This window comes from Paralichthys olivaceus, chromosome 17, assembly GCF_024713975.1.
Source record: "Paralichthys olivaceus isolate ysfri-2021 chromosome 17, ASM2471397v2, whole genome shotgun sequence".
NCBI lineage: Eukaryota > Metazoa > Chordata > Actinopteri > Pleuronectiformes > Paralichthyidae > Paralichthys > Paralichthys olivaceus.
In genome coordinates, this window is record NC_091109.1 from 1,329,056 (window position 1) to 1,357,042 (window position 27,987).

General features: G+C 43.4%; 1 protein-coding gene across 1 annotated transcript in view; it reads left to right on the top strand.

The window, feature by feature from the left end:
* Positions 1–24,952, top strand: part of fam49bb (family with sequence similarity 49 member Bb) — a 29,125-nt gene extending 4,173 nt beyond the window's left edge. Inside the window, exons 2-12 of the mRNA XM_020087891.2 lie at positions 5,153–5,244; positions 14,006–14,088; positions 15,215–15,336; positions 16,141–16,246; positions 19,239–19,378; positions 20,736–20,813; positions 22,772–22,888; positions 22,981–23,060; positions 23,145–23,271; positions 23,349–23,419; positions 24,183–24,952. Of these exons, the coding sequence (XP_019943450.1) occupies positions 14,016–14,088; positions 15,215–15,336; positions 16,141–16,246; positions 19,239–19,378; positions 20,736–20,813; positions 22,772–22,888; positions 22,981–23,060; positions 23,145–23,271; positions 23,349–23,419; positions 24,183–24,246 (978 nt within the window). The 5' untranslated portion in view covers positions 5,153–5,244; positions 14,006–14,015 and the 3' untranslated portion in view covers positions 24,247–24,952. The remainder of the gene's footprint in view (positions 1–5,152; positions 5,245–14,005; positions 14,089–15,214; positions 15,337–16,140; positions 16,247–19,238; positions 19,379–20,735; positions 20,814–22,771; positions 22,889–22,980; positions 23,061–23,144; positions 23,272–23,348; positions 23,420–24,182) is intronic.
* Positions 24,953–27,987: the final 3,035 nt, after the last annotated feature.

A 27,987-nucleotide genomic window follows, 5' to 3' on the forward strand; every position in this document is an offset into this window, starting at 1 on the left:
GGACTTCTCCTGAGTGATCTCATTTCCCTCTTGAGTGCACATGATTCTCCCTCTTCTATCACTGCTGCATGCTTGCACTTGTCCATAAGCAGAAGTGATGACATTTGAGTCAGTCAGTGGGAGAGGCCGACTGTGTCTCCCCCTCTACCCCACACCCCGACACAACCTCACCCTTGGAGCAGGCCTGTCTTCCTGCACAGAGACGAATTACTGGAAACAGTTTGTTGACTGCTGACGTTTGATATCCCTTATCGTCATCTGTGTGCCACTTGATTATTCTGATATCCCACTGATATTTGTTCCAGCGTTCATGTGTCTGGTGAGTTTGGTTTTAATCTGTTATTTGATGCTCTAAAAATGGCGTGACACTGACTGGTCAAGCATGTGCATCTGCTGGACCTCTCTACTGCGGCTCCATCCCCCGATTGCTGTCGCACAGCAAATGTGCAAGATGGCAGCGTTCGTATCCAGGATTTTTCAGCTTCTTTTCTGGATAGTGGGAGGAAGAGGAGACACAACGTCAATCTTAATGTACAATGCATGGCTAGGACACTTGACTGAAAGAGCAATTTAATCTCAGTGAGGCTCTTGTCTTGGTTAAATAAGTTTTATACAATTTCAAGAACAAATTTCAAAAGTTCAAATCTTGCTTTTTGAAAAAAGCATATGAATTCAGTGAGTGTGTGAGTAGACAAGCATCCTCAGCCCACAAACAGATTTATTTATCACTGTTTACTGCTGTTAAATGAGCAGAGAGAGACAGTCTGAAGCTGTGGAGGTCCTAGCTCTCTGTGTGTGTGTTTGTGTGTGTGAAGCCTTTAGCGGCGGCAGTAATATACTTTTGATGTATGTCTCTGATGTGTATGAATCACTGTGTGAGTGCTGGTTTGTGATCTGCAGCATTGGCAGTGCTGGTAGACTCGAGCATTCCTCTCAACTTTCTCACTTCCGTCCTGTGATGTTGGCTTATCTGAAGCCTTAAAGCATGTGCATGATGAGAAGAGAGAGCAGCAGCCTCAGATCCATTTTTCTTCTTCTTTCTTTCTCCCCCTGCAGGCAGCCTGTCCAACAGGATGCTTTCATTTGTTGCTCCCTGCGTGCAGCATTAGCATCTTCAGAGTAAATGTGGAAAGAAAAAGCCAAGTGGACTTTGCATTGAATCTCTCAACATTAAGCTATAAATAACAAGACCCACTCAAAAGGAAAAACAGCAGCCACGTCTTTCACCTCCCCCACACCTTTCACACATGCAGAGAAAAACTGTTCCAGGCTCAGATCGCAGAATAGAGAAATTTGATCCAAGACTCCTTTTATTTATCATGTGCGCAATAATTACAGTACTGTTGAGTTCAAGATGTCTTCAAGATTTTCATGAGAATTAGTTCCAAATGTAAAGTGGATTTATTTTTGCAGCGAGCAGATAAAAAGGAATCTCTCTCTACCTTGGTGATGCTTCTATTGTAGCATGTTAAAGGAGGCAGGCATGACATCCTCATGTGGCCGCCCACATGTCTGTGGACACGTAGAGGAGGGTGTTGCCACAGATGGCAGACCAGCAGGAAATTACTTTTTTTTTTTTTGCATGAAACTGTTGCTGTGCTGCCCCCGCACCAAACCTTCATGCTCACACTCCTCATAGTGTTAAACAGTCACATAAACCCAGGGAGAAATTGTGTCCCACTTTTTACTGCAACTGCCCGTTCATTAATATTTAACCATGTCTAGAACAAGCTGGTGTTAAATGATTATAATTCTCTTTCTGGACAAATAGAAAGAGTAAACAGGGCTCATTTTTAAAGGTCTATTATTATTTTATTAGCATTATTATTTTAGAGCTGTGATTGTTTCCTTTAAATCATGTTATTTTTTATTTCCTGATAAAATGTTGAAAGTCGCAATGTTTAAGAAAAAAAATCCTGGATCCGCACCTACATTTAGTGGGTCCTTCCCTCACCCGTACTGCATCCTTCCTGTTCTGTTGTTGTATGTCGATCTCTGGTTACCATCATGTCACTACATCCAATCTGCTTCTTTCCAAAGCTCATACTGATGATGATGATAACAAACAAACCTCTATACCTCTGTGTGGTGAGTGATTGTAATTGCTCGGCGTGCTGTGATGCATTTCTGTATCCGGATGACAAGTGCGAGCCCTCGACAATTATTTGTTGTGACATTCAGTTTGAGCGTCTCCAGTCCACGTAACTGAGCTGTGGGAGTTTTCTTAATGAAATGTTTTTCCACAGAGGCTCCGCTGTGCTCCGCTGGCTTCGGCACCTTCAGTCGATATCCCTCCTCAGTCCTCGGCTCTCACTCGCCAGCAGGGAAAGGGGAGTACAAGTTGTCATGGCAACTTGAGTTTTAATGGAAGTTTTATTCAGAGGCGTTGAAACTCACACCACAAGGACCGATTTGTGTCCAAGTGCCTTGTGCTTAAATTCTGGACTGGCTGGTCTTCAATCCCTCAAACACACACACTTCAGTTTTATAGCAACAGTAATGTCACATTTATGCCTGTTTAAAAAGAGTCATAAACGTGTTATATGTTTATGACTCTGTCCCACCACAAAGTCAATTTAGTGCCAGTTTTTAATCGTGTCATGGCAGACGGAGCTCATTTCTAAGCAACAGGTCAGTTTACATTTTTCTAGTAAAGTGTTGTAAAGTGAAATATAAAGATCAGTCTCTTTAAAATGTTTAATCCCATGTTCAGAAACATAATTAACCCTTTGTTTTCCACGTGCGTGACAAATGGACAGACACATATAGATCCTATTGATCACCCCAGGGTTAATCGTCTATAGACAGACTCGGAACATGTGAACCACACACAGTTTACAGCAGGCACTCACAAAATGATCGACCCCTTCATGTGGTGGAACATGATATATACAGTCTATGGGTGGAACAGATAAAAAGAAAACGAATGTCTGTGGCATGTCGACTTATTACTGCTGCTACAAGCTGGAGATGCTGTGATGTTTGTGCCCCTCGACACATCTCTTGTACACAACCTTTTCTGGTCTAGCTGATGCGTGTACTCACGCTCTGGAAGTGACTAATCATAAACAAGGTATTAAGTATTTGAAACAGCAGGATGTGAACATGTTATTCACTTTGATTGCTTCTGATCCTGTGAGATTAAAGCAGCGTCAGATCAGTGGTGTTGTTTTAATGACGCTTTGAAAAGTGATTTTTTAAGCATGTTGAATATCCGATTTTTTTTGTTTTACTTTAACCTCCTGCTGTCATTAATCTATCTATTGTCTCCCCCCCTCCACGACTTGGTCTTTATTTAAATAGCTTCTTTTATGTTTTTGTTCCTGTAGGATAAAGAGCGTCTCATGTGACAAGCAAATGCCTCAGAGCTATTTGAAATGTTTAACAGTCACACAAGTTAACTGTGCTGGGGCTGAATTTCCCTGATAGCCTGGATTTATCTGTTGCTCGGGGGGATGAGCATAGTTGAATGACCACACACACTCACGCGCACACACTGCCCCTCGTGAATGATCTCATCATGTGGGACTTTTTTGTCATCAGCACTGCAGTGAATGACAGTCCTCCTATATATGTATTTAAATCGTTAACAGATTATGGGAGGGAATTAAACAGAAGATGAAGGTTTCAGGCCACCTCACATTTATTACATTAGCCTTCATGAGCAGAGAGGGACTTACTAAAAGCACCTATTACTCAGCCTTTTTTTTAATGGCTCATCACTTTGGTCCAGGTTTAAATATCTCAGTCACTATTAAAATCATGTAATAATATCTAATAATGCTAATAATACCTCTGCTGATAATCGCAACAATAATAATACACATGAATACGGTAAATGACTTGATTACTTATATTCAGACAACCAATAGTATATTTCCAAAACAGAAAGCTGAATTTTGGATAAAGCTGTGTTCATTCTTAGCAATGAAGAGCATGTTTTAATATTTGAAGGCAAGGCATGTTATTTAAATTCTAGGCTTAATTGCTTTATTAATCTTCAGTGTGAAGTTATAGTTTTCACCATCATAAAAACCGTGATGCAGGAGAGTAGTTTAGAAATTCCGCTCCACATACTGTAGGTTTAACGTTAACCTCTCTAACCTCACGTCATGCTGATTTGAGGGCTGATTTGGCCGTATGTCATTGTAGCCCTCCAGCTGTAGGCATGATGTGTGGCTGACTCCCATGATGCCCTGCCACAGATGTCACCCAGATGCTCCCCTGTGACATGCCAGCTCCATTGGATTTAGAGCAGGTCACGGCCAGTTTACATGAAGGAGAGCTTCTGACAGAAAGCAGGATAAGAAAAGAGGCCGTAACGCTGCCATTTTCATGTTCAGAAGGATTATTGATTCTTGTTTTCACAGTGTTGTATTGGATCACATGTAATTCTCTGGCTGACCCCCACAGCCCTCTCACCATACTTGTGGGTATTTGAAGTTTCAGGCATTCACATTCACACATGACCAACATTGCAGCTATTGCTGTTCATTTGCATGCAGGCTGTCGAAGAGAGAAGTGCCTTGGTCCTAATGGTCTCACAGTGTACTGAGCTTGATCTCTGAATTAGGGCAACACATTTTGTGTAACCAGCTTGTGGCTTTTAGAAAATGTGTTGAGTCTGAAAATGGAAAAATTGTGAGGTGACTGTTTTTTCACTCGGTCCTGGCATTTAAAAGGTGTATTTTAAATTACTTAATTAGTTAGCAGTTCGCATTGGTTGTCTTTTAAATTTGAAGTCGTAAACGTGAGCTGGGTTGAGTCTATTAAGTCATTGCACCCATACAGGAGGAAGCAGGGCGGCTTGTAGATAACCTGAAGTGAATCAGAGGAAGTGTTGCACAATAGGAAGTGGTGTTTGTTTTATGCACAGCTATTTGTTCCATGTTTTTTGAGTCTGCACTTAGGCCATTCTCCACAAGTAAGACACAGCAGAATATAACGGCAAACCTTTTATAGCTTCCTTAACATGGTTACTGTTACAACTCTGGTAACTTTATTATTTTGTGTTTTTATTGAGTGAAAATAACTGAAGTAACGCGCGTGCAATGACGCAACAGGTTCTCTCTTGCTGTTTGAACTAGGCCCTACTTGGTTATACTACTGGAGAGTTTCATTTAGATGTTGTTTCTGTTGACCTGTGTTTCAGAGGCTGACATCTGCTGGAGGACTGTGACCCGGGGCCACCTGCCAGGCCGGGCCTCCCTGCTCCTGACTGACAGTCACACAGCTCCACTGCTGGTGAGTCCTTGTGCCACGTCTCACCTAAAAGCAATGGGGAACGTTAGTTGTCGTATGATTGGTTCAGAAATGGCTACAGCTATTATAACTGAGTAATCTGTAGATGATTGTCTCAATTTATTCTTTATCTTAGTGTTTGACATATGTTCAGATAATGGTGAAAGATTTCAGAGAATGGTCCAAAACTTGAATATATTTGATAACTGTAAAAAGAAAAGCAGCAAACCCCAACACCTGAGAAGCTAAAGCTAATTAATGTTTGAAATTATGAGAACAATTCATGGAATATTAAAAAGGGTCATGGATCCATTCTGTGTGTGCAGAGTGCATCTACTCTACATACAGTTACTGCTGTTTTGTGTTTACATGTCTATTTATATCTCTCCAACGATACAAATCATATTTGATCTTATTTGAATTGACCGCAGTGCTGGAAAAGCAGGTCACTGGGCAGAACAGACATAATACTCTACATCCCTCTGGTTTGTGTGCCTGCATTTCTCCCATTGTTTCAGAAGGAATTTAGGTCATGAAGGACTTTGAATCGATGGAGGCATTTCTCTAAATGGCTGTTTATACTTCGCTTTCTTTCCACTGCTGGTGTTTTCCATGCTCATGTGGGCTCAGTGCAGGTGGGAGGAAAAATCATGGAACTGTTTTCTCAGGGAGAGATTTTGCTCTCTATGGACATTGTTCAGCGTCCTGTCGTTTCACCTCTTACAGTCTGAGCCATGATGGGGAGCTGATCCATTTGCTTATCTAGAATTGTACTCAACAGAGCTCATACCTCCACCAACAGTCAGGCTGCACCAAATTGCACACACTCATAGTCAGTCGCCTAAAATGTCAAAAAACTCAATGTTAAAGAAACTGATATCGGATGTACAAATACAGACATATCATTACGTAAGACTGTCTGTGGTGCACCTATTAATTATTATTATTATATTAATATAATCTTAATGTGCCTGGCTATGGGAATGAAATGCATTGTGGGCTGTAAAAAGGAGTAGAGTGATGTACAGTAGGTGCTTCCTGCAAACCCCCCTCCTCCCCAAGCCCAATGTGTTTATGTAACGTCAGAGCGCCGGGTCACTGCTCACACGACAAACTCTCAGTTCCGACACAAGACACCTTTTGTGTGATCACACACGCTCCGCTTTTTTTTATCTTGTTTAATTTCCATGCTGTTAAACGTTAGTGCCTCACATATGATTTGCATGTTTCTCATTTGAGAGCAGAATGTGTTTCAATTTTTGTTTCCTGTTCCTGTTTCCCTTTCGCTTTTTTTTCGTCCCTCTCTTACCTCACCCTATTACGACTCCCATCATTTCTCCCCCGCTTGTCTGTCTGCCCATCCCTGTTGTATTTTCTTACTTGGAGATTGTCTCCATGACACATAGCTATCATTCGACTGGCTAAGCCCCTGTGCTTGAATGCTGCACCTATTTGACAGCTTAGCCTCAGGTGGTTCATATATATAGGATCACTAAGTCAGTGCATCCCCACAGAGAACTGTGTGTGTGTGTCTCTATAGGCTAACACCAAGCTGCCATGGTGCTCTAGTAAGACTCAAATCCATTCACGTAAATAGCCTGAATAACAAGCTATTTTAGTTAGCATGCAGTGCACAAGCCTGTGGCAGTGCAGGCGAGCAGTAGACACGTTGCATTATAAATGGAGAATGGAGCTGAGTTAATGCAATGGGCAGAGTTTTGTGTGAATGTACACAGGATGGATTAGCTCGCTAAGCCAAGGGGAGGTGAGCAGCCGGGGGAGAAGCTTTTCTTGGTTCTCCTGTTGCTAAGATCAAAACCGGGTAAATACTGCCCCCAGCTGGTGGAGCCTGATATAGTAGATTTTGCACAGAAAATATAGAATTCACATTATGTTGAAAATCTGTGATTATTTTTCTTACCTCATCTATTTATACTTGAAGCAAAATGTATTAAAAAGGAAAAACTGAAATATCACAATAACATAAGTATTCATATACTTTGCTGTGACACTTGCAGTTAAGCTCAGGTGCCTCTCATTCCCATGTTGCTACATCCTGATGAAGGAAACTGCTCATCAATCCCATCAAAGTGGCGAAGCATGGTGGTGTAGGTGTGGGGGTGTATTTCAGTGGCAGCAACTTTAATTAAATCCATTCAGCTGTCCCTCAGTTTTGATCAAAGAGATATCCTTAAAACCCTGGTTCCGAGCCCTCAGAACCTTGCAACAGGACAGAGGATGTCCTTGAGGGGCCCAGCCTGAGCAGTGACTTGAACCCAATCTCTATACAGGTTGGTCCCCATCCAACCTTACAAAGATTGAGTCTATCTGAGAAGGATGGTAGAAAATCATAGGTGTGCAAATTGTATTGCTAATCTCTGTCTAAGGTGCTTCAACTAAGTCGTGAGGAAGGGTCTGAATATTATCATGTCGATGTAATATTTCCATTTTTCCTTTTGAATACATTAGCAAAATTCAGTTTTTGCATTAGTATAAGTATAGATTTATTTTGAAAAAGTTTTTTTTAATTTTTGCATAAGACTGCAACGTTGAAAAAGATGTTCTGACTATGTGAATTTACTGTAGATCTCAAGTTCTTTATTAAATGGAAATATCACTTGCTCCATTCTTGACTCAGCATATGGAAAACGCCCCTGCTCCCTTTCACCCTCACAGGCTGCATAGGTAATTCGAGATGATATGTCTAAGTGGATATAATATATAGAGTGGCTTGTTATGTCAGCTAAAAGCTCCCAGCTTCTCCTCAGTTATCTATTATTTATGCCTCTGGAGGGCTGACACTGGAACTTCCTGCCAAAGTTCCCTCCTGCAACCACACATGTTGGACATCCTGTCAAATGGCAGATTAACATTACAATTTACATTAAGTCAATAAAAATGTTGAATTTGCGGCCTTTTTATAAACTAAAAATCCCCTTGTATCCCCTGTAGTGTCTGCATGTAAACACTGGGTGGTGCTCTTGGATCAGCCATTAATGCCACTCCTCATCGTCACATTATTAGAATCAGATATTTGTATTATTTGCTCCGAAGATTTTTTTTTCAGATGACAGCATTTTATTTTACTGATTCAACTAAGTTGAAGTGCTCTGGCTGTTCATTTGCACTTGTATTTTAAAGTATAAGCATCCCTAAAGCTGGTGTGTGATGGTGTAAGGATTGGGAGTGGTCTCCGTTACCCATCATGCACAACTGTTTTCATCCTCCAGATGGCACTCATCTCTCACAGAATCAAATCGCCGGTACCACATCGTCCCTCCAAAATCTCCACTGTGCCCCACCCAAATTCCTGTTAGGTTAACAGTCTGCAAGGATAAAAATAAGTAAGGTGACTCTTCACAGTATTTACTGAATCAAATGAGGCATTAACTTGTCATCACACAAAACTGTAAGGAAAAAAAAAATTCTCTGAGTGTTGAGTTAGACATGAGGATGCGGTGATGGTGAGTCACAATCAGTCAGAAGGTCGGGCGAGTAATGATGGTTCAGGGCAAAAGAATGGGAGATCTGCCTGTGAATGGGTTTTGGAGGCAGCTGCCCTGAAGGAAGTGCTGCTTTGACTGAGGACAGTGAGTCAATATGCTCCTTTTAATGATTTCCTAACACGTCCTAGGAGGAAGTCAGAGGACTCTCAAGGGCAGGGTGGGGAGGGCTTCCTTCTCAGGCAGATGTTCAACGGATTCAGAGGAGAGTCAAAGTAGTGAATTCGGAAAAGAGTTCATACAGACATCATGGACTGGTTCCTCTCCCCTTTTACATGTATGTCTCGCAGTATTTCCAGCATTTTCTTCATTTGAATTATCAAATAAACTTTTGTGGAGCTGATGTCGAAGCCAGTCTTAAAATCGGTTAATTGTGTCGTTCTGAAATTACCACCCACCCAGTCAGAAGCTCTCTGTGGTGTAAAGTGTTATATTGGTGTGACCGTGGAGCGGCGCTAAGAGCCTCTTCGCTCTATTTCAATGGAGCCAGCATTTTAGCTGACTCTTTGTGTATGTGCCTGTTGCCATGGTTTCCAACTTTCATCAGGTGCCGTCCAAAGAGAGGGGCTTAGCCGAGGATGAGGCGCTGTCACTTTCATCCTCCCTTCTGATCTGCCTCTCTGGTCAAACTGCCGGCTTCACATGGTCATTTCATGATGAACACATGGCTGATAGCCGATGCCACTTTAAGCACCGCCGTCACTCGTGCAGATTCGGTTTGTTTTGATTTGATAGAATCTGGGTGAGGGGAGCATTAGCTGATGTTTACTCAGGCGTAACAATACAAAGGCGTGGCTATGAGTTCACCCACATAAACAAACAAATGGCGGCCTCCCCCTAGCCCGCCCCCTTTCCTCATCACCATGTGTCCCCTAAGCCATTTTTAGTCAGCTGGGTTGAATTGGCAGGGGATGGTAGAAGAGGGGAGTGAGGAGAAGAGAACGTGGCTTGAGGAAGGAGTGGGGGGGGCTCATGCCAGCCCCCATTTGGGAAGTGCTCCCCCATTTTCTGCCTGTCGAAACAGGCCAGTGTCAGCGAGCTCCGGCGGGTCCGGGTCTGGCTGAGTGGGCTAATGCGATGTGGCATGTCACCCGGGGAATCTAGGTCAAGTTTAAAGCTGCCTAGCTCTGCCCGCCTCTGCCGCAGTGTGACGCTTCAAATCCCTCCCCTTCCACACACGCAATAATATTCAGCAGTCATCTTTACCCAATATTACTTTTTAGTTTTTCATTTGAATATCATACACAGACAAAAAAAATGAGCCATGCATTTTCCATTACAGACCCACATTATTACAGACATAAACACACACCACTGCCCCCCACCCCCCACCCCACACACACACACACCCCCAGGCAAGCTCTCAGCCTCTCCACGGCAGAGCCCACGTGACAGTCTTTGCTGTGTCTGCGCCCGGATGGGGAGGGGAGGGCGTTGTTTTTCATCCATAGTAAAGCGGCAGGGCACGTGGATCCTCATGCTGCAGCCAAGTAGTGGAATGTCAGCACTATATTCCTCCCTCACATTAGCCAGCCATCAACCCCCCGAGCTGGTTTTTGTCGGACGTTGCCACAGTGCTCGGTTTCAGCCGTGCCTCTCTTGTCTGGGAGCCGGGAGGTGATAAAAGCCAGTGCCATCCGGAGGTCAGGATGGTCAGCATGGGCGTGGCACTGTTTTGGTTTCTTTTCCAAAATAAGCTTCAGCCTTTTTCTGCAACCTGCCAATACTTTTACAGTTTTATGTTATTTATTTTTCTGACTTTTTATGGATTATCAGTTATTAGCAAAGTGACAACATGTAGCATCATTTGTAAATATTGTTTTGTTTTTTAATTGATCATTAAAATGGGAATTTGCTGTACTGCATATAATAAATAATGAAATCACATTAAATCACAACGTGCTTAGTAGTGGAATTAAACATTCCTCTTCCCTCCACTACTAATCTGCTGTTTTTGGCGCATTACCTCATCTGTATTAATATATTCATGTGCTTTCAAGTCCTACTACTACTGTACTCGCTGCTCACCGGGAGCTCGCCTCTGATTGGCTGCTGCAATGTTTTCAATGGCACTAAATTTTTTTGACTCCATGGATACAGTGAGCTGTTGGGTAGATCGGCTCAGCCAATGGGAGAGCCGTGCGGGCTACTGCTTGTCAGATTCTGCCCCTGGCCTTAGAAGCAGCCCCCCCCTCCCCTCGCAGGGAGCACGCAATGGCTCAGTGGGGGGGTGGAGGGGGGGTGCAAAACAACAACAAGGCTGTCGGCGGGCTCTCTGCGGTGCCCAGGTCATGCCAGCACGACTGTGGACTACTACAACCGCTGAGGGAGGGAGGGGCGGGGGCTTCAATTCCTCGATCTCTCTCTGATACTGTATCTGTGTACTCTCAGCCAGCACTTCTCTCCTCGTACTACACCATCACCAAGCAACCAGCATACACACATGAACTCATATTGCATTTAATTCATCTTGTAAAAGGAGGCTTGTCATCATATATTGTGTGGGTTGTCATCATATGAGCTACAAAGTCAGAGTGGTTCATGTTTATGTAATCTGAAAGTGATACTCAAGCTACAGTTTGAGAGAAAGATTGAGGTATAAAAATGAAAATGATCTGGATCTAGTCTGTTCTTTCTGTGGTACACTTGAAGATTGAAAATGCGGCCATGTAAATCCCTGTCCCTAAAATGACCTCATTTTAAGCAGCACAGGGGAGTTGTAGCACAGAGCCTGTAAGGTTGCCAGTGCTGGCGCCGAAGCACCCGGGCAGCTCTGCCAGGCAGCCGGTCCGAGGGCGGCTGAGAGGGGGCAGCAGAGGACCGGGGGAGGCCCCTGCGATGGTGGGCAGTGCCCACTTCTTCCAGCAGGGCGAGGATGCTGACAGCTCTCATCCCTTCTGAGGCTCTGGATCAGGTGCAGCTTTCCGACAGCCAGTGAGGTGCCAGCGCTGGCACAGTCAGACATTCAGGTCACATTAGTGGAGGGTAATAGGACGAGGCTGGACAAGGCAGGTGGGTCATTGCAGGTGGTCACTGGTCTTGAGGAGTTTCTTTCACAGTCAGGAGGATTTTGAAGTAAAAAACTCTGTCTGTGCACTGTACTGCAGGATAAAGTATAGAAAGGAAAAACTACTTTTAAAAACAATTTAAACTGGGGAAGAAATGCAGAAACCTCATCACAAGTGAGGGATCCTTCCCCAGGACAGACAGACGTGCAATATGTGTCGTGTGTTACAGGGCATGTCGACAAAATAGCATTATTTACAACATTCAGGAGAAAAGACGGTGTGCAGAGGTGTATCAATGTTTTAAGTATTCAAACACAAGAGAAAGTCTCAGAGAATAAGGGAGCAGCATTGAAAACAGTCATCATAGTGTTATTATCAGTAATAGTAAATATGGGCAGGCACATTTTATATTTTAGCAATCTAGTTGAAATCACAATCCACAATCAGACTGAACTTGAGGAAACATGTTTAAAGACGTTGCTTGCTCCTTTTGACTTTGAGGTGCTCTGTTAATTAAGTACCAATCCATTATCTGGATACAGAGAAGGTAATAGTATAAAAGCTTTTTGTACATAAACTTTACAGTCATGTATAAATTGACCATTCATCATTAAAATTTCTGTTAAAAAAAAAAAAAAAAAGCCTCCACAAGGTTTCAAGATGCAAGAATACCCGTCGCCCCCCCCCCTCGTGCACCTCATGCATTTTAAAAGCACTCCATCTAACCCTCTGCTCCTGACTGCTGACTGTGTACTTTGCTCTGTCGCAGCGTCTCCCTGTCTCCCAGCATTACCTGCTCTGGCATGATTTACCCTGTCACCTCTGGCCCTCACTCAGTCACTTTGGCTTTTCACCTGTCGCTCATCCCCGCTGACATCTGCCTGCCGAAGTTTAACTTCATCACCAACCCGCATCGACCCTCCTTCCGTCCTCTCTGAGTGCTGCCCATCTCCGCTCTGTCACCAGGGGTTAAATCTGTCGCCGCTGATTGAGCCCAGCCACTGTTCTCTCTCTACAAACCGCCACCAATCTTTGACTTGTCATATGTCTGTTGACCTCTGCTGCTGAGAGAGATCGCGCTTTGTGCTCTCTAGGAGTCAGAGGAACGACAGGACAGAGAGATGTAAGAGGCTGTCACTTCTCACTGTGCAACTCTCAGCTGATGTATAGCTATAGGTGTATCTACTGTATATACGTCTGTGTGCATCAGCAGAGGTATGGGTGTGACTGCCAAAGCTTGGACACACAGTCTTCCTCCTCCTCATCATCCTCTTCTTGAACCTTCAAGTCACGTCATAGGGACAATGGCAAAGTCTGACACTTGCCTAATGCAGCACAGTTGTTGGACCAGGAATGAAAAGCCACTTTCAAAGTGTGAAAGCTTGAGAAGGAGAAATCGATGTATTTCTTAGTGAAGGTCAATAAGAGTTGTGTGTATTTCTGAGGTACCTATACTTTCTAAAGCCTTTTCATGTGCAAGTATATCTGCTTGAATAATGGTGAATAATTTTTTTTTCCTTTTTTCACCGGAACATGGAGCAAATTTCATTCTCATAGAACTTAACGTGGTCCAACACAACAATTTTGTTTATTATACTATATGGACGACTGCCATGCACTGTGCTCCTGTAGTAAATATAAGGCTTTGTTTCTGTCCCACACGACTCTCAGTACTTACGTTTGCGAAGGTATGTGAAATATTCATGTTGTGTTTCGGCTCTCATGACCAAGATGCTGCAGTGCACTTCCTGAGAACGTTGTGATTCTGCACAGACGATGAAGTGCATTTCAAATCACGGCCGACGAGCTCTACATCACAAACAACTAACAAACTTCATAATCTGCTGCCACATGACAACATCCTCTATAAAAGTTTAATTAGTTGCGTCTCATCATGTGCAGGGAACATTTACCTACTTCATATGAACATAGATCATGTTTGATTTCCCTGCGGAGGCTTGTGAAATTGATTACTTTGCGTACAACTGCCTGTAAATGCTGATGATTGCTGGGAAGAATGTTTTTGTTATTTATTTTTGGGACTTCTTGGTCTGACATCTGGTTGTTAAGAGCATGGGCACAGGAAACACATTGATGCCTATATGAGCAGTGGGCACATCTGGGGCACCGCTGAATTCGTACAGGCGGTGAAGCAGAGCAGGTGGTGGATACAGTCGTTCTCTCCACCCACTCACTTTACCGCTGAACTCCTCTCTTTGCTCCCTATTGATTTTTCTCCCTTTTCCTCAACAGGTATCATATCATGGGGAACCTACTGAAAGTTTTGACATGCACAGATCTGGAACAGGAGCCCAATTTTTTCCTCGATTTTGAAAGTGAGTCCTTCTGAAGTAATTGCTCCACCTCCACTGATATTGATCACTTGAATATCTTACCATAACATTATCAACTCCAAAAACACTGTGTTCCTCCCAGCGGCAAAAGGAATCAAATCTACCACCAGAGCTTCTGCTCTTTTCCATCAACCTGCCTCTTCTACACCGGAGTGTGTGCGGAATATCAATCAGGGCAGGGTTGTAGCAGAGCCCCCTCCTCAAATATAAAGCGCTTAAGTTCAGCTGCTGCGTAGCCTAAGGCCCCTCAACATGGCTTGATCCTTTACTGTACTATTCTCACACTTGGCAAAGCCAGAGACTCAGTCATACCTTTAGAGAAAACAATACCTCGAATGGCTCCAACTGTTTCGAGGTGATTTCTTTTTATATTGAAATAACATCAAAGTTTTATATCTAAAAAATAACTGTAATGCAGGATTGCTTAAATATTATAAAGATCTCTCTAGCTGTACTCTTTCTGGAGTGTATTTGCATTTTGCAAACGTTGCTCCCTACAATCTCCTCAAAAAGAGTCATGCAAATGCAAACAATGATTTATACAATTTAATAAACTCAAAAGCAGAATTAATAATGATACGCAGTAGAAGTACTTCATTAAAGCTGCCAGTATGAGCTGAATTTGAGGTATTTCTTCTGCACGGGAGCAGGAGTTTACATTCATCACACTTGGCAAGGTGTTCTTCCTTCAGGTGGTGGAAAAGAGTTCATACTCCTGTTGCTATTCTTCATTGCCACTTCTCTCAAGGCAAAATACAAACTCAGAAACCAAACACTCTCTATCCACAGAGCTGTTACAAAGAGTAGATATAAGCCTTTTCATTTGTTTTCTCTTATCTCGCTCCATTTCCCTCCTATCACCCAAGGAAGTGGGTGGTGTCACAGTTAAATGGGAAGCTTTGCAAAGATGAGATTATTTCTGTGAATTTACATTTACATAATTGAAAGCCGCACATTAAATGTTCTATCATATTTGAGGATTTAATAGATTTCCTACAGCTGTTTTTTTACTGTATGTTGAGCCAGTCTGAATATGGATTAGAAACTAATCACATTTGCCCCGTTGACCCCGTTGCCCTGTTATTGTTGTCGTCGTGGTCTGCTGCAGATGCCCAGCCCACGGACGCAGAGCGAGAGGTGTGGGATCAGGTCGACGTGGTGCTGAAAGACGCCAAGGGGATCCTGGATGAGCTTCAGGCGTACAAGGGAGCGGGGCAGGAGATCAGAGAGGTACACCTTTACACAAATACCCACCTCCGACTCACGGCACGCAGAGCTGCTGCAGAGTTTGGAGAGTCTACTTGGGTCCCACTGTGAAGAAAGGATTTCCGATCACACTCTACAATGCTGTTTTAGTTCATATTTAAGAGTTCATGAGTAGTGTAAGTGTTTCCCTTTTGGATTAAAACAAGTCAAATGAATAACTTTCACAGGAGATGACTCCTGGGAAAAATTCACAAGGGTTGTAAAAATGATTAAATCTGTGAGGATTTCTTGCCTCAGTTTTGAACCACAAACATTGACTTTAGAGATGTTTTTGTTTAACAAATTTCAAACTAAAAGAATATAACCATCCCCCTTGTGGTTTCTCACTGCCCAAGTGTGAATGACAGTGGTTTTATGAGTAATTCTGCTTTGAAGGAAAGAAACTAAATTCAAGCAGCAGAATAATCTGTATCGTATTTTTTAATTCTTTATTAAAAACTGCTGCCTGCATTAGCCGTAATGCAATTTTACTGCCCACAGTTCAGTTACAGATTCAGGTGTTTTAGTGTAGTCCTGCGGAAAGTAGCCACAAGCTACTACCTGTCAAGAGGAGGCTGCAGAGGTCTGGTAACCGACTCCACATCCAAAAGTCTTCACAAGACGAGGTGGAAGAAAAGGGGTCTACCAGACTTTGTGCATCCTCCACAGAAACCACAAAAGACAACACATGTTCAAATATGCACCAGTGCACCCCCAATACCTTTAAACAGAATTGGTCACTATACCGAGTTACGAGTGACTTAATTAAAAAAAGTTTGGCTGTTCCAGGCGATCCAGAATCCAAACGATGAGGCGCTTCAGGACCAAGCGTGGGCGGCTGTGGTTCCCTTAGTGGGGAAACTGAAGAAATTCTACCAGTTCTCCCAGAGGTTAGGTATGTATCTGCAGGAACATTATATCACTGTTTCTCAGACTGAAGCTCCCACACACACACACACATGAAATAAGCTCAGGTGTCTGGTGAGATTGACAAGATTCGAGAGCTTTTGGTGATGAGGGCCAAGGCCAGTGTTGATGTGCTGTGAATCTATAAGTCATGTCCCGCCTCCTGTATGTTCTACCCAGATGCCTCCCATCACCTGAATGATGCGGACACTTTCCTGTTGTTGTGAATGTGTCTGACCCAAACAGCGTTGGAATTTTAGTGCTATTTGTCATTTTGAGCATCACCAAAGTCAGACTTAATACGGTGAAGGATGAAAGTCCATGTCCTTTATGTAAAAGGTCTTTTAGTGGCCTCACACGCATACAACCTTCATACGTGACCTTAATTGTTCACATGTGCATCTGCAGTATTGACTGCTGAACTGCAAAAGTCAACAGACATGCGACACATCCACGTAACCCACAGCTCAGCCTTATACAAACTCTCTTTGAAAACCCCCACAGCCGCGCATTTCTCAACATGCTGCTTGCATTGCACTGTGCGCTGACCTCTGCTGGGCTATAGGTTGTTTAATTAGCATGGATACAGGGGAGGGGGGGGAGTAGGCTTACTGCTCCCTGATCTTCTTATGACCCTGAGGCTTGAAGGGGTGTGGGGGGGGAGCCCGCCAAGCCTCAACGCCCTCTGCCCCGTAATCCCAGCGGCGGTGCAGAAGGTAGTCAATGGGAGCAGTGGGCGGCGGCAGCCTGGCGGTGGCTGTTATGTAATGAAGTAGGTCACCTCCCAGCCGCGGCTGCTGCTCTATTTCACTGCCTTGACTTTAGGCTTCAGGGGCCGTGATGGCCTCCGCATCCCGATGTCCTGTCTGATCTACATGAAGCTTAAAGTTCTTTACTACTACAGGCTGGTAGAGCGTTATGCAGAGCATGACCGCCAAGGATGGAACATATTCTAGACGGACGATTATGTCATTTATGTTGACAACCATATTTCTCACTAATGTAACATACATTACATGTAACATGATTCCTCCCAGAATCTAAGGTCTTGACATTGTTTGGTTTGTTTCACCAACAGTTAGAAAAACAAACCAAATCACTACTGTATGTGAAACAGACTCATTTGAGAAGCTGGGAAATAGTTTTTACTTGATGCAGGAGTTATGTAAGAGACGTTTTTGTCTTGCTCACATGTCGTTCTTGCCCGACCACTCAAATCTGAGTTCAGTATAACATTACTGGCAAAACGTAAAATTCAGACCAGACGAAGATCTTTTTTTTTCTGATTAAGATTTTAGGTTTTTAACCTAAACTCAGAGAAACTGATCTGAATTTGAGTCTGATTCATCAGAGTCTGTCGGGTCTCGAACAGACTAAAGACGCGCCATCCTACGTCCCTCCCCTCTCTGCGACTAAAGCGCCTAACATGCCCGCATTCTACTTGCCTGCTCTGCTGTGACCTGATGAGCTCAGACATGCCCCCACGCTGCCGCCGCCCCCCCTCCCCTCCATCCCCGACTTCCCGACATACAAGAGTGGCTCATTTCTGACGGCCTATAAGCATCTCCATCTTAACTTCTGTTTTGACTGGGACTTAGAGGGAAGAAAAAGCCACTACTCCGTGCCATTCTTAGCCAGCCGCTAGCTGCAAACGCTGTCCCGAGCAGATGGGAGTCATTACCGAATGGCAAACACGCTCAATTTACTGCACAGTGCTGCCAGTGCTCCGTCCGTCCCTCTTTCTGATTATCTTAAGTAGACCACTGTCTGAATCTGTCCGTTTCTAGGTTATGTTGACATGCTCATCGTCCTGTGTAATCAACAAGAGATGTAAAAGACACTTAGAATAAATCTATCCAGTGCTCATTTGGAACCACGCAGGCTTCTTGCATCAGATGCTCGTCTGGGTGATGTCATTATTTAAAAGCGTCTCGGACTAGACTGAATTCTGAGCGTCGTCTGCATCTATAAATAAAAGCTCCCACTGGAATCTATTTTTTCTCTTGATTTTGAAACCATGTGTTTGAAGAAGACCTGTCTAGTTTAACAGTATTAGTGCCTGGACGTCGTTCACTGCGTTTCACTTAATCGTTTCCTAATATCCCTGCTGGGGCTTCTCATGCATGTGTAATTATTGGTCTGTGGGTATGCCATGTCAAGGCATGACACAGGCTTTGTATTTACTTACTGTCAAAACAATGAGTGTAATTCTGCTTGAATGAAATCCTGTTCCCCTCCACCCCCCCAATTCCATTCCAATGAGATAATTAGTTCCCTGTCTCATCTGCATCTGAGCAGGAAAACCTCTCCTCCTCCCCCCTCTTTCCCGGACCACCCCCTCCCCTCTCTCCCTCCCCCAGACTGGCACTGGGCCCTCGGCAGTTTGGGCATCACCACTGTCCCATTATCTGTCTGTGTCCTAATCAGGCTGCTTCAGCTGGCTGACACACTAACTGTGGTTGTGATCCACTCTAAGGACTTTTCTTTGGCCTCATCCAGAACAACACACAGAAGGATCACACGCATTTTGTTCCTGGATGCTCTGCGTTGTGGCTGCGGCTAATTTCATTCTCGATTGATCTGTTTTAATTTTTTTTGCTAAACAGATTATTGATTAATCTATATACTGACAAAGATTGTTCTCTTGCTTATCATTGTCATTTTTCTACCACAAATGTCAGACACTGACTGGGCAGAGCCTCTCAATTGTTACGATTTGCTGTTATTCTTTGTTATTAATGAGTATAAAGTTTTTTTAACATTTCCAAGACTTGAGAAACAATTAACTGGAACCTCGAACAACAAAAACCTGAGTGTGAATGATTATTTAGCAGCCCTGACTGACAACCTGGATGAATACACACAAAGAGTCTCAGTCCAATGCCTTCATCGAGGACCTGACTTAATAAAAGAAAAAAAAATTGTGCCGTCCTCTGGCAGCACTTTTCCTCTAACACAGAAATCTTATTTTTTCCTCACAGAGGCGGCGCTGCACAGCCTCCTGGGAGCTCTAACCAGCGAGACTTACAACGACCCCACTCAGCATCTAGAGCGGGAGCAGGCACTGGCCAAGCAGTTTGCCGAGATCCTGCACTTCACTTTGCGCTTTGATGAGCTTAAAGTAAGACACTCTTAATTTCTCGGAGCGTCGGTTTCTGCATTTAAACCTCAGACTCACCTTTTACATATTGAAGTAACCTCTGCACTTCTCTCCTGTGATACAGACCCAACCTCTTAGTGCCCTACAAGCTGCTGACGCCCTTGAATTAGGTTCTTGCTCCGTGCAATTTTAAACCACAGCCAGTGAGTGCATAATTAGCATTTAATTAGAGTCCTGATACTGCTCTGCTGTTTATAATACAGTGGATGTCAGTGGAATGGCTAATAAGGGTTACTGCGGGTAAAGAGGTCTGCAAATTGTTTTCATCCTGAGCGTAGTTCTGCATAGTTTAGAAAGTTTTTATTAAAGAAGGAGGAAGACAACATCCAGAAATTAATATTTTGCTGGAATCGGAATGGAGCAGGGATGTCGCTTGAATGCGCATTGTCAAAAACATGAGGCCTCATGATGAGACAGCGGGTGAACTGGTTCCCCTTTACACCCCTACTCCTTAGAAACAAAAACTTACAAAAACACCCCCTGACACCCTGAGGCGATTTGCTGTGATGTCCCAATTAGTGCCCAGTACCCAGGCAAGATAAAAACCCAAAGGTAGGGGGGGGTACAAAGTGGCATGCTAGGCCTTGTCATCAATCTTTCACACCCATACACGGGCTCCTGACCTAGTTAAACTGTCTGTGTGGCGTGCAGCCCGTCTCTTCTGGTGGACACAGTGGACACAGACTGAGCACCAGTCTATTGTCGCAGGATTAGCCTGCTGCCAGTACAGCTTTGAATGTGACATGCTCATACAGGAATGACGATAATTAGCCACAGGATGAGCTCTCACTAGTGGTGACATTTGAAAGAAGCTCTGTGGTTGGTTGCTTTTTTTTTTAAGAGGTCACCGGAGCTCCATATTTGTAGGAAGTGGTGTCAAAAGAAATCAACTGAATTTTGTGGCTTTTGTTTGAGGCTTTCTTTCTCACCTTAGCTCTCCCTAATGAGACCCTTTATACCTTTTATGACGGCTGCGTAATTGTTGACCCTCTTGTCACAAACTATACAGCTGCACAGCCAGACTTTAGAGGGAGGATGACCAAATATTCCCTGACAGGAGGAGCCGGGGATGTGGATGTTAAAGCGGGATGAGTGTCAGAGGATTCAAATTCAGTTCGGCAAATGAAACTGTAATTGTATCAGTGTTCTTTTTATGTCATTTGCCCCCCAAAGCTACATTTCTGCCGTGTTGACTAAAAAATTCTGTCATGATGATGGCGTGTTTGATCCAGAGCTGAATGTCCTACAGACATGAAGAGAAACACTTTCTCGCTCTGTGTGTATTAAAACTCAGTTCTGTTGTGTTTTTGTTTTGTAGATGACAACTCCTGCCATTCAGAATGACTTCAGTTATTATAGGAGGACGCTGAGCCGCATGCGGATCAACAACGTACCGGTGAGCTCATTATGTCCCTCTGCTCTCTGGGTGGCGAGGAGAAAATTCAACTTGGTTAAAGCAGCTAGAATCAATGTTTTGATATCACAGATGGATCAAATGCATGTGTTTGAAAGGAATCTCTCGTGACGATAAACTCAGAGATTTATCAACACAATTCTGCAGTTCACCTCATCTTTATTGAGCGTTTCAGTATCTTTCAGTTTATTGTTTTGATTTTAAAGCCTACAACTGTCCTGTTTTTGTTCACTCTCACTGTTTTAGTGTCTGTGTAAGTTTCAAAACCCACTTTACACAACCTGCTCATCATCACTATGACGGATTAGTTAGTGACTAGCAGGTGAAAATAGTGGATTTGTGCATTTGCAGCTAAAGATCCAAATATTTCCGACTGTAGCTCAGGAGGTAGACGTTTGATCCCAGGCTCATCTAGGCTGCATTGCTAAGTGTGAGCATGATGCTGACACCAAAACCCACGGTAAATCTCAGTGATGACCACAAAACATTGAACCTGTTTTCATGTATAACGTCTAATTAAAATGCAAAGTGTTCAGTTGTGTGTGATTTCAAACAGAGGCAGCGTTTCCGTCAACTGTCAAAAGATTCAGCAAAGATGAATAATGACTTTATTTTAAAACTCCTCATGTTGAGACGGTCGGTGATTTTGAATTCCTTTAATGTCACAGTGGTGCTGTCCCTGATCAAATTTAAAGATGTGCGTCATCGTGATTTGTCTTAACTCAGACCTGAGCCATCACTTCTCATTATAATCTCAGCACAGTTCAGACTGCATCAGTTGAAAGGCGGCGATGACAAATGAAGTTTTCAGACTGTTTGATCGCCTCAGGAGTCGAGAGGAGTGCGAAGGGAAGCGTCTCTCGACATGAAGTCACAGCCCCACGGGGAGCTTCAGGGAGTTTAAAGCACAAAGTGGGAGGTAGCGGCACGTGGCGGGAGAATCTGATCCCAAATCAGTAGCATGGTCCAAATCCTCTAGAGATTAAACATTTAATTCCAGGTCAATGCGGATTCTGTAGACGACACCTTCTGGGATTGAACCCTGGTCTGGACCAAATGAGCGTCTTGGACTAGTTCCAAGCTTTGTTCGTGGTTTGAAAGAGAAGCAGAGCTGCTGCAGAGTGAGTGGTCACGTGTTTTCAGGTGTGTTGGTATGGACGGATATTATTTCTGATTAAGAGCAAAAATTGAAAATGAAAAAGGGAGCAGCTCACTCTACGATGTTTAAGTATTATGGGATTATCTTGATCTCTGACATTTACCATTAGGCGAATGGACCCAGACAGACACAGACACTTGTCGTTAGGACCTGTCACTGTTGAAAGAAGATCGGGCTCAGTCTCACACAACGGCAGCAGCAGCGTTTTAGTCACCACTCAGACGACTGAATCATTCAGACATCTGAGATGAAACGCATCTGTCCCCGTGGTTATCTCTTTGGGCTTGTGTGTCGTCATCTGTTAAAGCAGGAATTGGTTTTGAAATTGTATTCCTATTCTGTCAGTGCTGAAACAATGAAGGCACAAAATGTTCTCATCATTTTAAATATGCAGACAAATTTAGAACAGACCATTGGAGAGATACCGGTGTTTTCAGTGAAGTGGCAGGATGTGTCAAAACCAGGAGGTGCAGCGGGGTCAGTTCATATCAGTGTTTTTCTGTCAGGATTTCATTTTAATTTAATGACTTTCATCTGCGCGGTCCCAGTCGGGCTGAATGGAGACGAGTGTGATGCCAAACAAAGCATCTAGTTTCCAAATAACAGTTTCTTGCTCCTTTTTTAATTTGTTTTTTGTTCATTTTTTTTTATTGCTCATTTTAAAAAACCAAATTACAATTTCACATTATCACAGCAAATGGTATCTCAACACTCTGCTCAGAAAGTGAAAAAAAAAAATCGCAGTTACACAATTATTTACACATTAAAAAACTATTTCCAGGCGGAGGGTGAAAACGAAGTCAACAACGAACTGGCCAATCGGATATCTCTGTTCTACGCCGATGCCACGCCCATGCTGAAGACATTAAGCGACGGCACAACAAAGTTTGTGTCGGAGGTAAGACTGACAGCACAGGAGGAGAGCTTTTTTAAAACCGTCTGTGTGACACTGAGCTCTCACTCCGTTTTTATCTCTCCGTCTTTTTATAGAACAAGAACCTGCCTATTGAGAACACGACAGTGTGCTTAAGCACAATGGCGACCGTGTGTAAAGTCATGTTGGAAACACCGTGAGTGACTTTAATGTTGACAGAGCTGTTTCCCCTCCTGTTCTTTACCTTCGTGGATGTAATCCCTCGCTCATGTCCTGACAGGGAGTACCGCAGCCGATTCGCCAGCGAAGAGACCGTGTCTTTCTGCCTGCGCGTCATGGTCGGGGTCATCATCTTGTACGACTACGTCCATCCCGTAGGAGCCTTCGCCAAGTCATCGAAAATCGATGTGAGTACTGCCATGGTCGTTCCATCTTTCCTCCTCCCGGCTGACTCTGACTCTAACAGTGTATTTCTGGTCCTCAGATGAAAGGCTGCATCAAAGTCCTCAGAGAACAGCCTCCGAACAGTGTAGAAGGCCTTCTCAACGCTCTCAGGTAAACTTCCCCTCTGCAGCTCATTGAGAAAGAGACGGCTGCTCATGCTGAGTTAGATGATATTAGTTCATGAGCAGCAGACAGACCTCTGGGTTTATTTCACCCTCGCCTCCAGCGCAGGACTCATTCTCTGCTCAGTCCACCGGGGACTTGGTCAGCTGTGGGTTGGGTGTCGAAGCCTCTCCAGAGAGGCCAATTACATCTGACACCTCCTCCCCTCGTAGTCGTCCGAATTCTACCCGCCTGGGCCAACACTCACAGCTGTTTGAGCTGACGGGGCCGTGTCTGTGTCGACCTCACATCTGTATCTGCCCCTGTACCGGAGGCAAGAGGCGGGCGAGCACTACACGGTCGCATGAGGTCATTCTCATCCAAAAGCTGCCGGATTTTCTTTCAGAGCTCTGATGACAAATTATTCTAGATGTACACACTGGTGGAAAGTAACAAAGTACATTTCAAGTGCAGCTTTGACAGACTTTTACTTTACACGGGTTTTCTTCAGGGTTATAAAACGTCTTAAATACACTGAAATATCATGTACTATGTCTTAAAAACATTTTGGCTGGTCTGCATTATGTCGTCCTTCATTTAACTCTAGTTCCACTTCTTTGGTGGAATGTATGGTTTGTTTTAATACGTATCCTCCAGTAATGCTGCTAACTAACAGATTGTTCTGTGGCAGAGGAAATTAAAACATCTGACACCTTCTACCGTTTGTTGAAATACATGATTCAGTCACTGATAGTTTCTCCTGTCGCTGCAGGTACACAACCAAGCATCTGAATGATGAATCAACCAACAAGACTATCAAGAGCATGCTGCAGTAGGACTGAGCCGCTGCGACTGCTTGCCTCACACCCTGCTGGGGGGAGACGCCACTCTCCTGACTGATGTCGGTGCACAGAATGTTTGTTTTTTCTTTTAAAGAGCTACAGCTCCGCCCTTTTTTTATATTGCAAAATGCTACTGCCATTATGAAACGTCTTTTTCTGTGCCAAAAAGATGTCGCTGTGATGTTTTCGATAAAAAGGCCATGCAACAATGGCAGCTAATGAAAACATTGCGGAACCTCTGGTGTTTTTAAAAATGTCTTGTTTTTTTTCCCTATTTAAGGGACGGGGGAGCTTTGACTTGAAAATTTAAAAGAGAGAGATATATAGAGAAGTATATATTATTTTTGTTTGATTCGTTATTTAATATTACATCTTCTGCATGATGAAAATTGTCTTTTTTTTTCCTTGTATTTAAAAAAACTAATGGTTCAGTTTAATTTGTCTGCTCTATTGTGCATTATTAAATGTTTTGTTATTGAAATGGTACTTGTCAAAATGAGATTAAGAGTACTGTTCTTATATTTTTTTATAGGTTTTAATTTGTGCATATGACTTTTTCTCATAGTTGTGTTGTATTTTTCATTTGAAAACTTTCAAACTGTGATGTGTGCAAAATCAAAATCAAATTAGGAGCGTGTACTGTACATGGACAGTATGTTGTGGCTGGAGACATTAAAAAGAGAACTCTTGTTTTCTACAATCCCCTCGTCAGGTTTGATCTGTTCTCACGTTAATGTCGTCAGATGTTTTACTGTAGTTTTCTTTTTTTCCCTCACGTGATAATTAGTGAGAGACACCCTCTTGTGCTCGATCATAAAAAAGGGGCAGCGAGGAACGTTTTAGATCTCGCAGCTTGATTAAAACGAACCCAGTGACACAGGACGAGCTTCACTACCTTAAAGGGACAGTTTGACACTCTTTTCATGTTCTAGTGAGATTTAGATGAAAAGCAGCTCCTTTGTCTGTTTAAATCTAAAGGTTTTAAAATATTCATTATTCCTCCTGCATCTGTGGCAAATTTGTTTCAAGTACAAATATTTTAATTTGAACAATGACTCCTATCCATAATAAAAAAGTTCTGCAGGGGTGATGGGAACTTACTTGGATAAAAATGAATATAATCTAAAGACAAATTCAGGCTGGTGCCCAAGAGTGAGCCATCAGTAGCACCCCGCCCTGACGTCACCCATTGGTTTGTAAGCTGCTGTTTTAAGATCTCGCCAGTTTGATTCTGACATTATGAAAGACTTATTAAATAAAGTAAAAAATAAAACAAGTGATATTTTCTCTCTAAATTCAAGCATTTTGCTTCATGTGCTTTTCATTTGAGCCATGTTCTCTTTGCCTTTAATGACCAGTCAATGTCTACTGTGCTTAACGGCTCAATAAAAACAATCACATGATGAAGTAGTTGTCTCCCTTTAATAATAACGATAATAATAATTTAAAAAAACGCTTTTCTGGGATCCATCGTTCCTTCTTTCCACATTTAATATCTTTTCTGTTGTGTTCAGTAAAACTGGGAAAGTGAATTCTCCTTTCCTTTCACTCTCACGTCTTTAACCTTTCAGTGTTTTTCCTCCTTCCAGCAGTGCTTCAGTGTGAGGAGGGAAGTTTCCGCTGGGTGGGCACTGCAGCACTCCGAGCATCGCGCTGGAAAACTTCTCAGGGTCAAGGAGAGAGAGACAAGGAGGCAGCAGAGTGTGCATGGGTGTGTCCTCTGCAGCATCACTGCACTAACAGACAGGGTAGAGGAAGGAGAGGGGAGGAAATAAAGTGCTTTAATGTTGGGTGGGTTTTAAAGTCCTTGAGGGAGAGGGTGGGTAAAAACTGGAAACTGCTGCCCGTAGCTTCTGTTGCATGAATGCAGCTTTTGCGTGGTTGTGGAGCATGCAGCTGCCTGTGTGTCACTGTGACATCTTCTCAGTGGGCAGCGGCATCCTTGTTCCGCAACGGCTGATCTCCCACTGTGACCCGATGCACAAGCACTCACTCATCCTGCATCGTCTTCTTCAGTCGTCCGCTTCTTCTCAGGTGCTCTGCTTTATCATGCGTGAAAATTATGACAAAAAAATGCAGTTTGCAGGCGTGGCTGGATCAAAAAAACAAGAAAATCCAACCTCCCAAACTGCACTTTGAAACCCAGCTTCTGTCATTGAGTGATCTTGAAAGTTTCTGCGTTCATCCTGAAGCCTGATTTGCAGCAAATAGTATTTTAAAAAGACAGAGAGTTGGTACAGGGGAAGAAAAATAACTTATATATATACTTATCTCATATTTGACTTTCTAGCAGACATTAACTGGTGCATACATGTGCATTTAGTGTTTTTATTGATATGTAATTTCTATTGTTGCAAAGGTTAAGTGGAGGACAGATGCAGCACAGAAAAAAAGACAGAAGCTTCAGCGCTGCAGCGTTTCAAAGCTTCCAGAATATCAATCAGTCTAAATTTGACCTTGAGGATTTTCAGGTGAATTTCCTGATGTTTGTCACACTCTCGCTCTGAGGACGTTAACGCTGCACGATGTTTGTTGAGTGACTCTTATGACGACTGAAGTGAAGACGTGAAGAGTAGAAGAACACGAGGAGAACGGAAATAATTAGAAGCATCTATCTTTTTGCAGGACAAACCCGCCTCCTCTCTCTGACAATAACAAGGCCCTTTTCTTGAATATACCGAGTTCGGGTTATGTTCCTGTCACGTCGCTCCACAGTTTGACATTTGGAGTATTATGTGCCACAGTGAACTGGCACAACTGTCAGTTATTTCTGAGTAAAGAGTTTCTCCAAAAACCCCAGAGGTGCCTGAGAACTGAGCTCTGTCCATAAACCACAAGGCCCTAACACATTGCTCATCTGTCTCTGGGGTGAGACAAGTTCGCTTTTCTCAGAAAGACAACGGCTATCCTCTGAGACCACCACCCCTCCACCCCCTCCACACACAAACACGCTGCCACAGATGCAGCCCCCCCACACTGAAAAAAATCCCACTTCCTCCTGTACGTTGCTTTAATCTGAGTCTTAGTTAATCAGTCGTGTCAAAACATCAACGGCTCATCGCGGATCATGTTACATGCCAAACCCGAGAGGAGGGTGCTGTAATCTGAGTCCGTTGGGCAGATAGGACTATTTTCTTGGGCAAAGCATTTGCATGAGCAGTTTTCAGGAAATGTAGAGTCAGTGAAATATATTGCTACACTTCAGTGAGGGGGCTCAGGCCCCTGCACAGGTCTTCTTCTTAAACACTGCCAAAGAACACAGAGAAGAATGTTTGTTCCTGCAGTTAACTATAATTTAGAAACAGTGAAAAACATTTATGATGTTTAGAATTCATACATCGGGAGGAAACTAACAGGGAAGTAAAGGAAATGATAATCACGTGCCACAGAGAGGAAAGTTCAGGTTTGAAGTTTTTTATTGCAAATCGTTCATGAGAGTAGATTACCCACGGAAAAGAATGATTTAAATAACAGTTGGACAAAAAATATTTTAGTGCAACAATTAGGTAGAAGGTTCTTGGTTTGGAAGGTTCTTGGTTTGGAATCCTGGTTCAGCCTGGGCCTCTCTGTCTGGGGTTCTCCATGTTTCTCCAGCTTCCTGACGCTCACCCATATCAGCTGGGATTGGCTCCAGCTCCAGCACAACCCTCTAAGTATAAGCGGTATAGATATGGATGGACGGATGGATGGTGGAGTCACCGTCCAGGAGAAATGCAGCTGCAGCTTGTCAGTGGT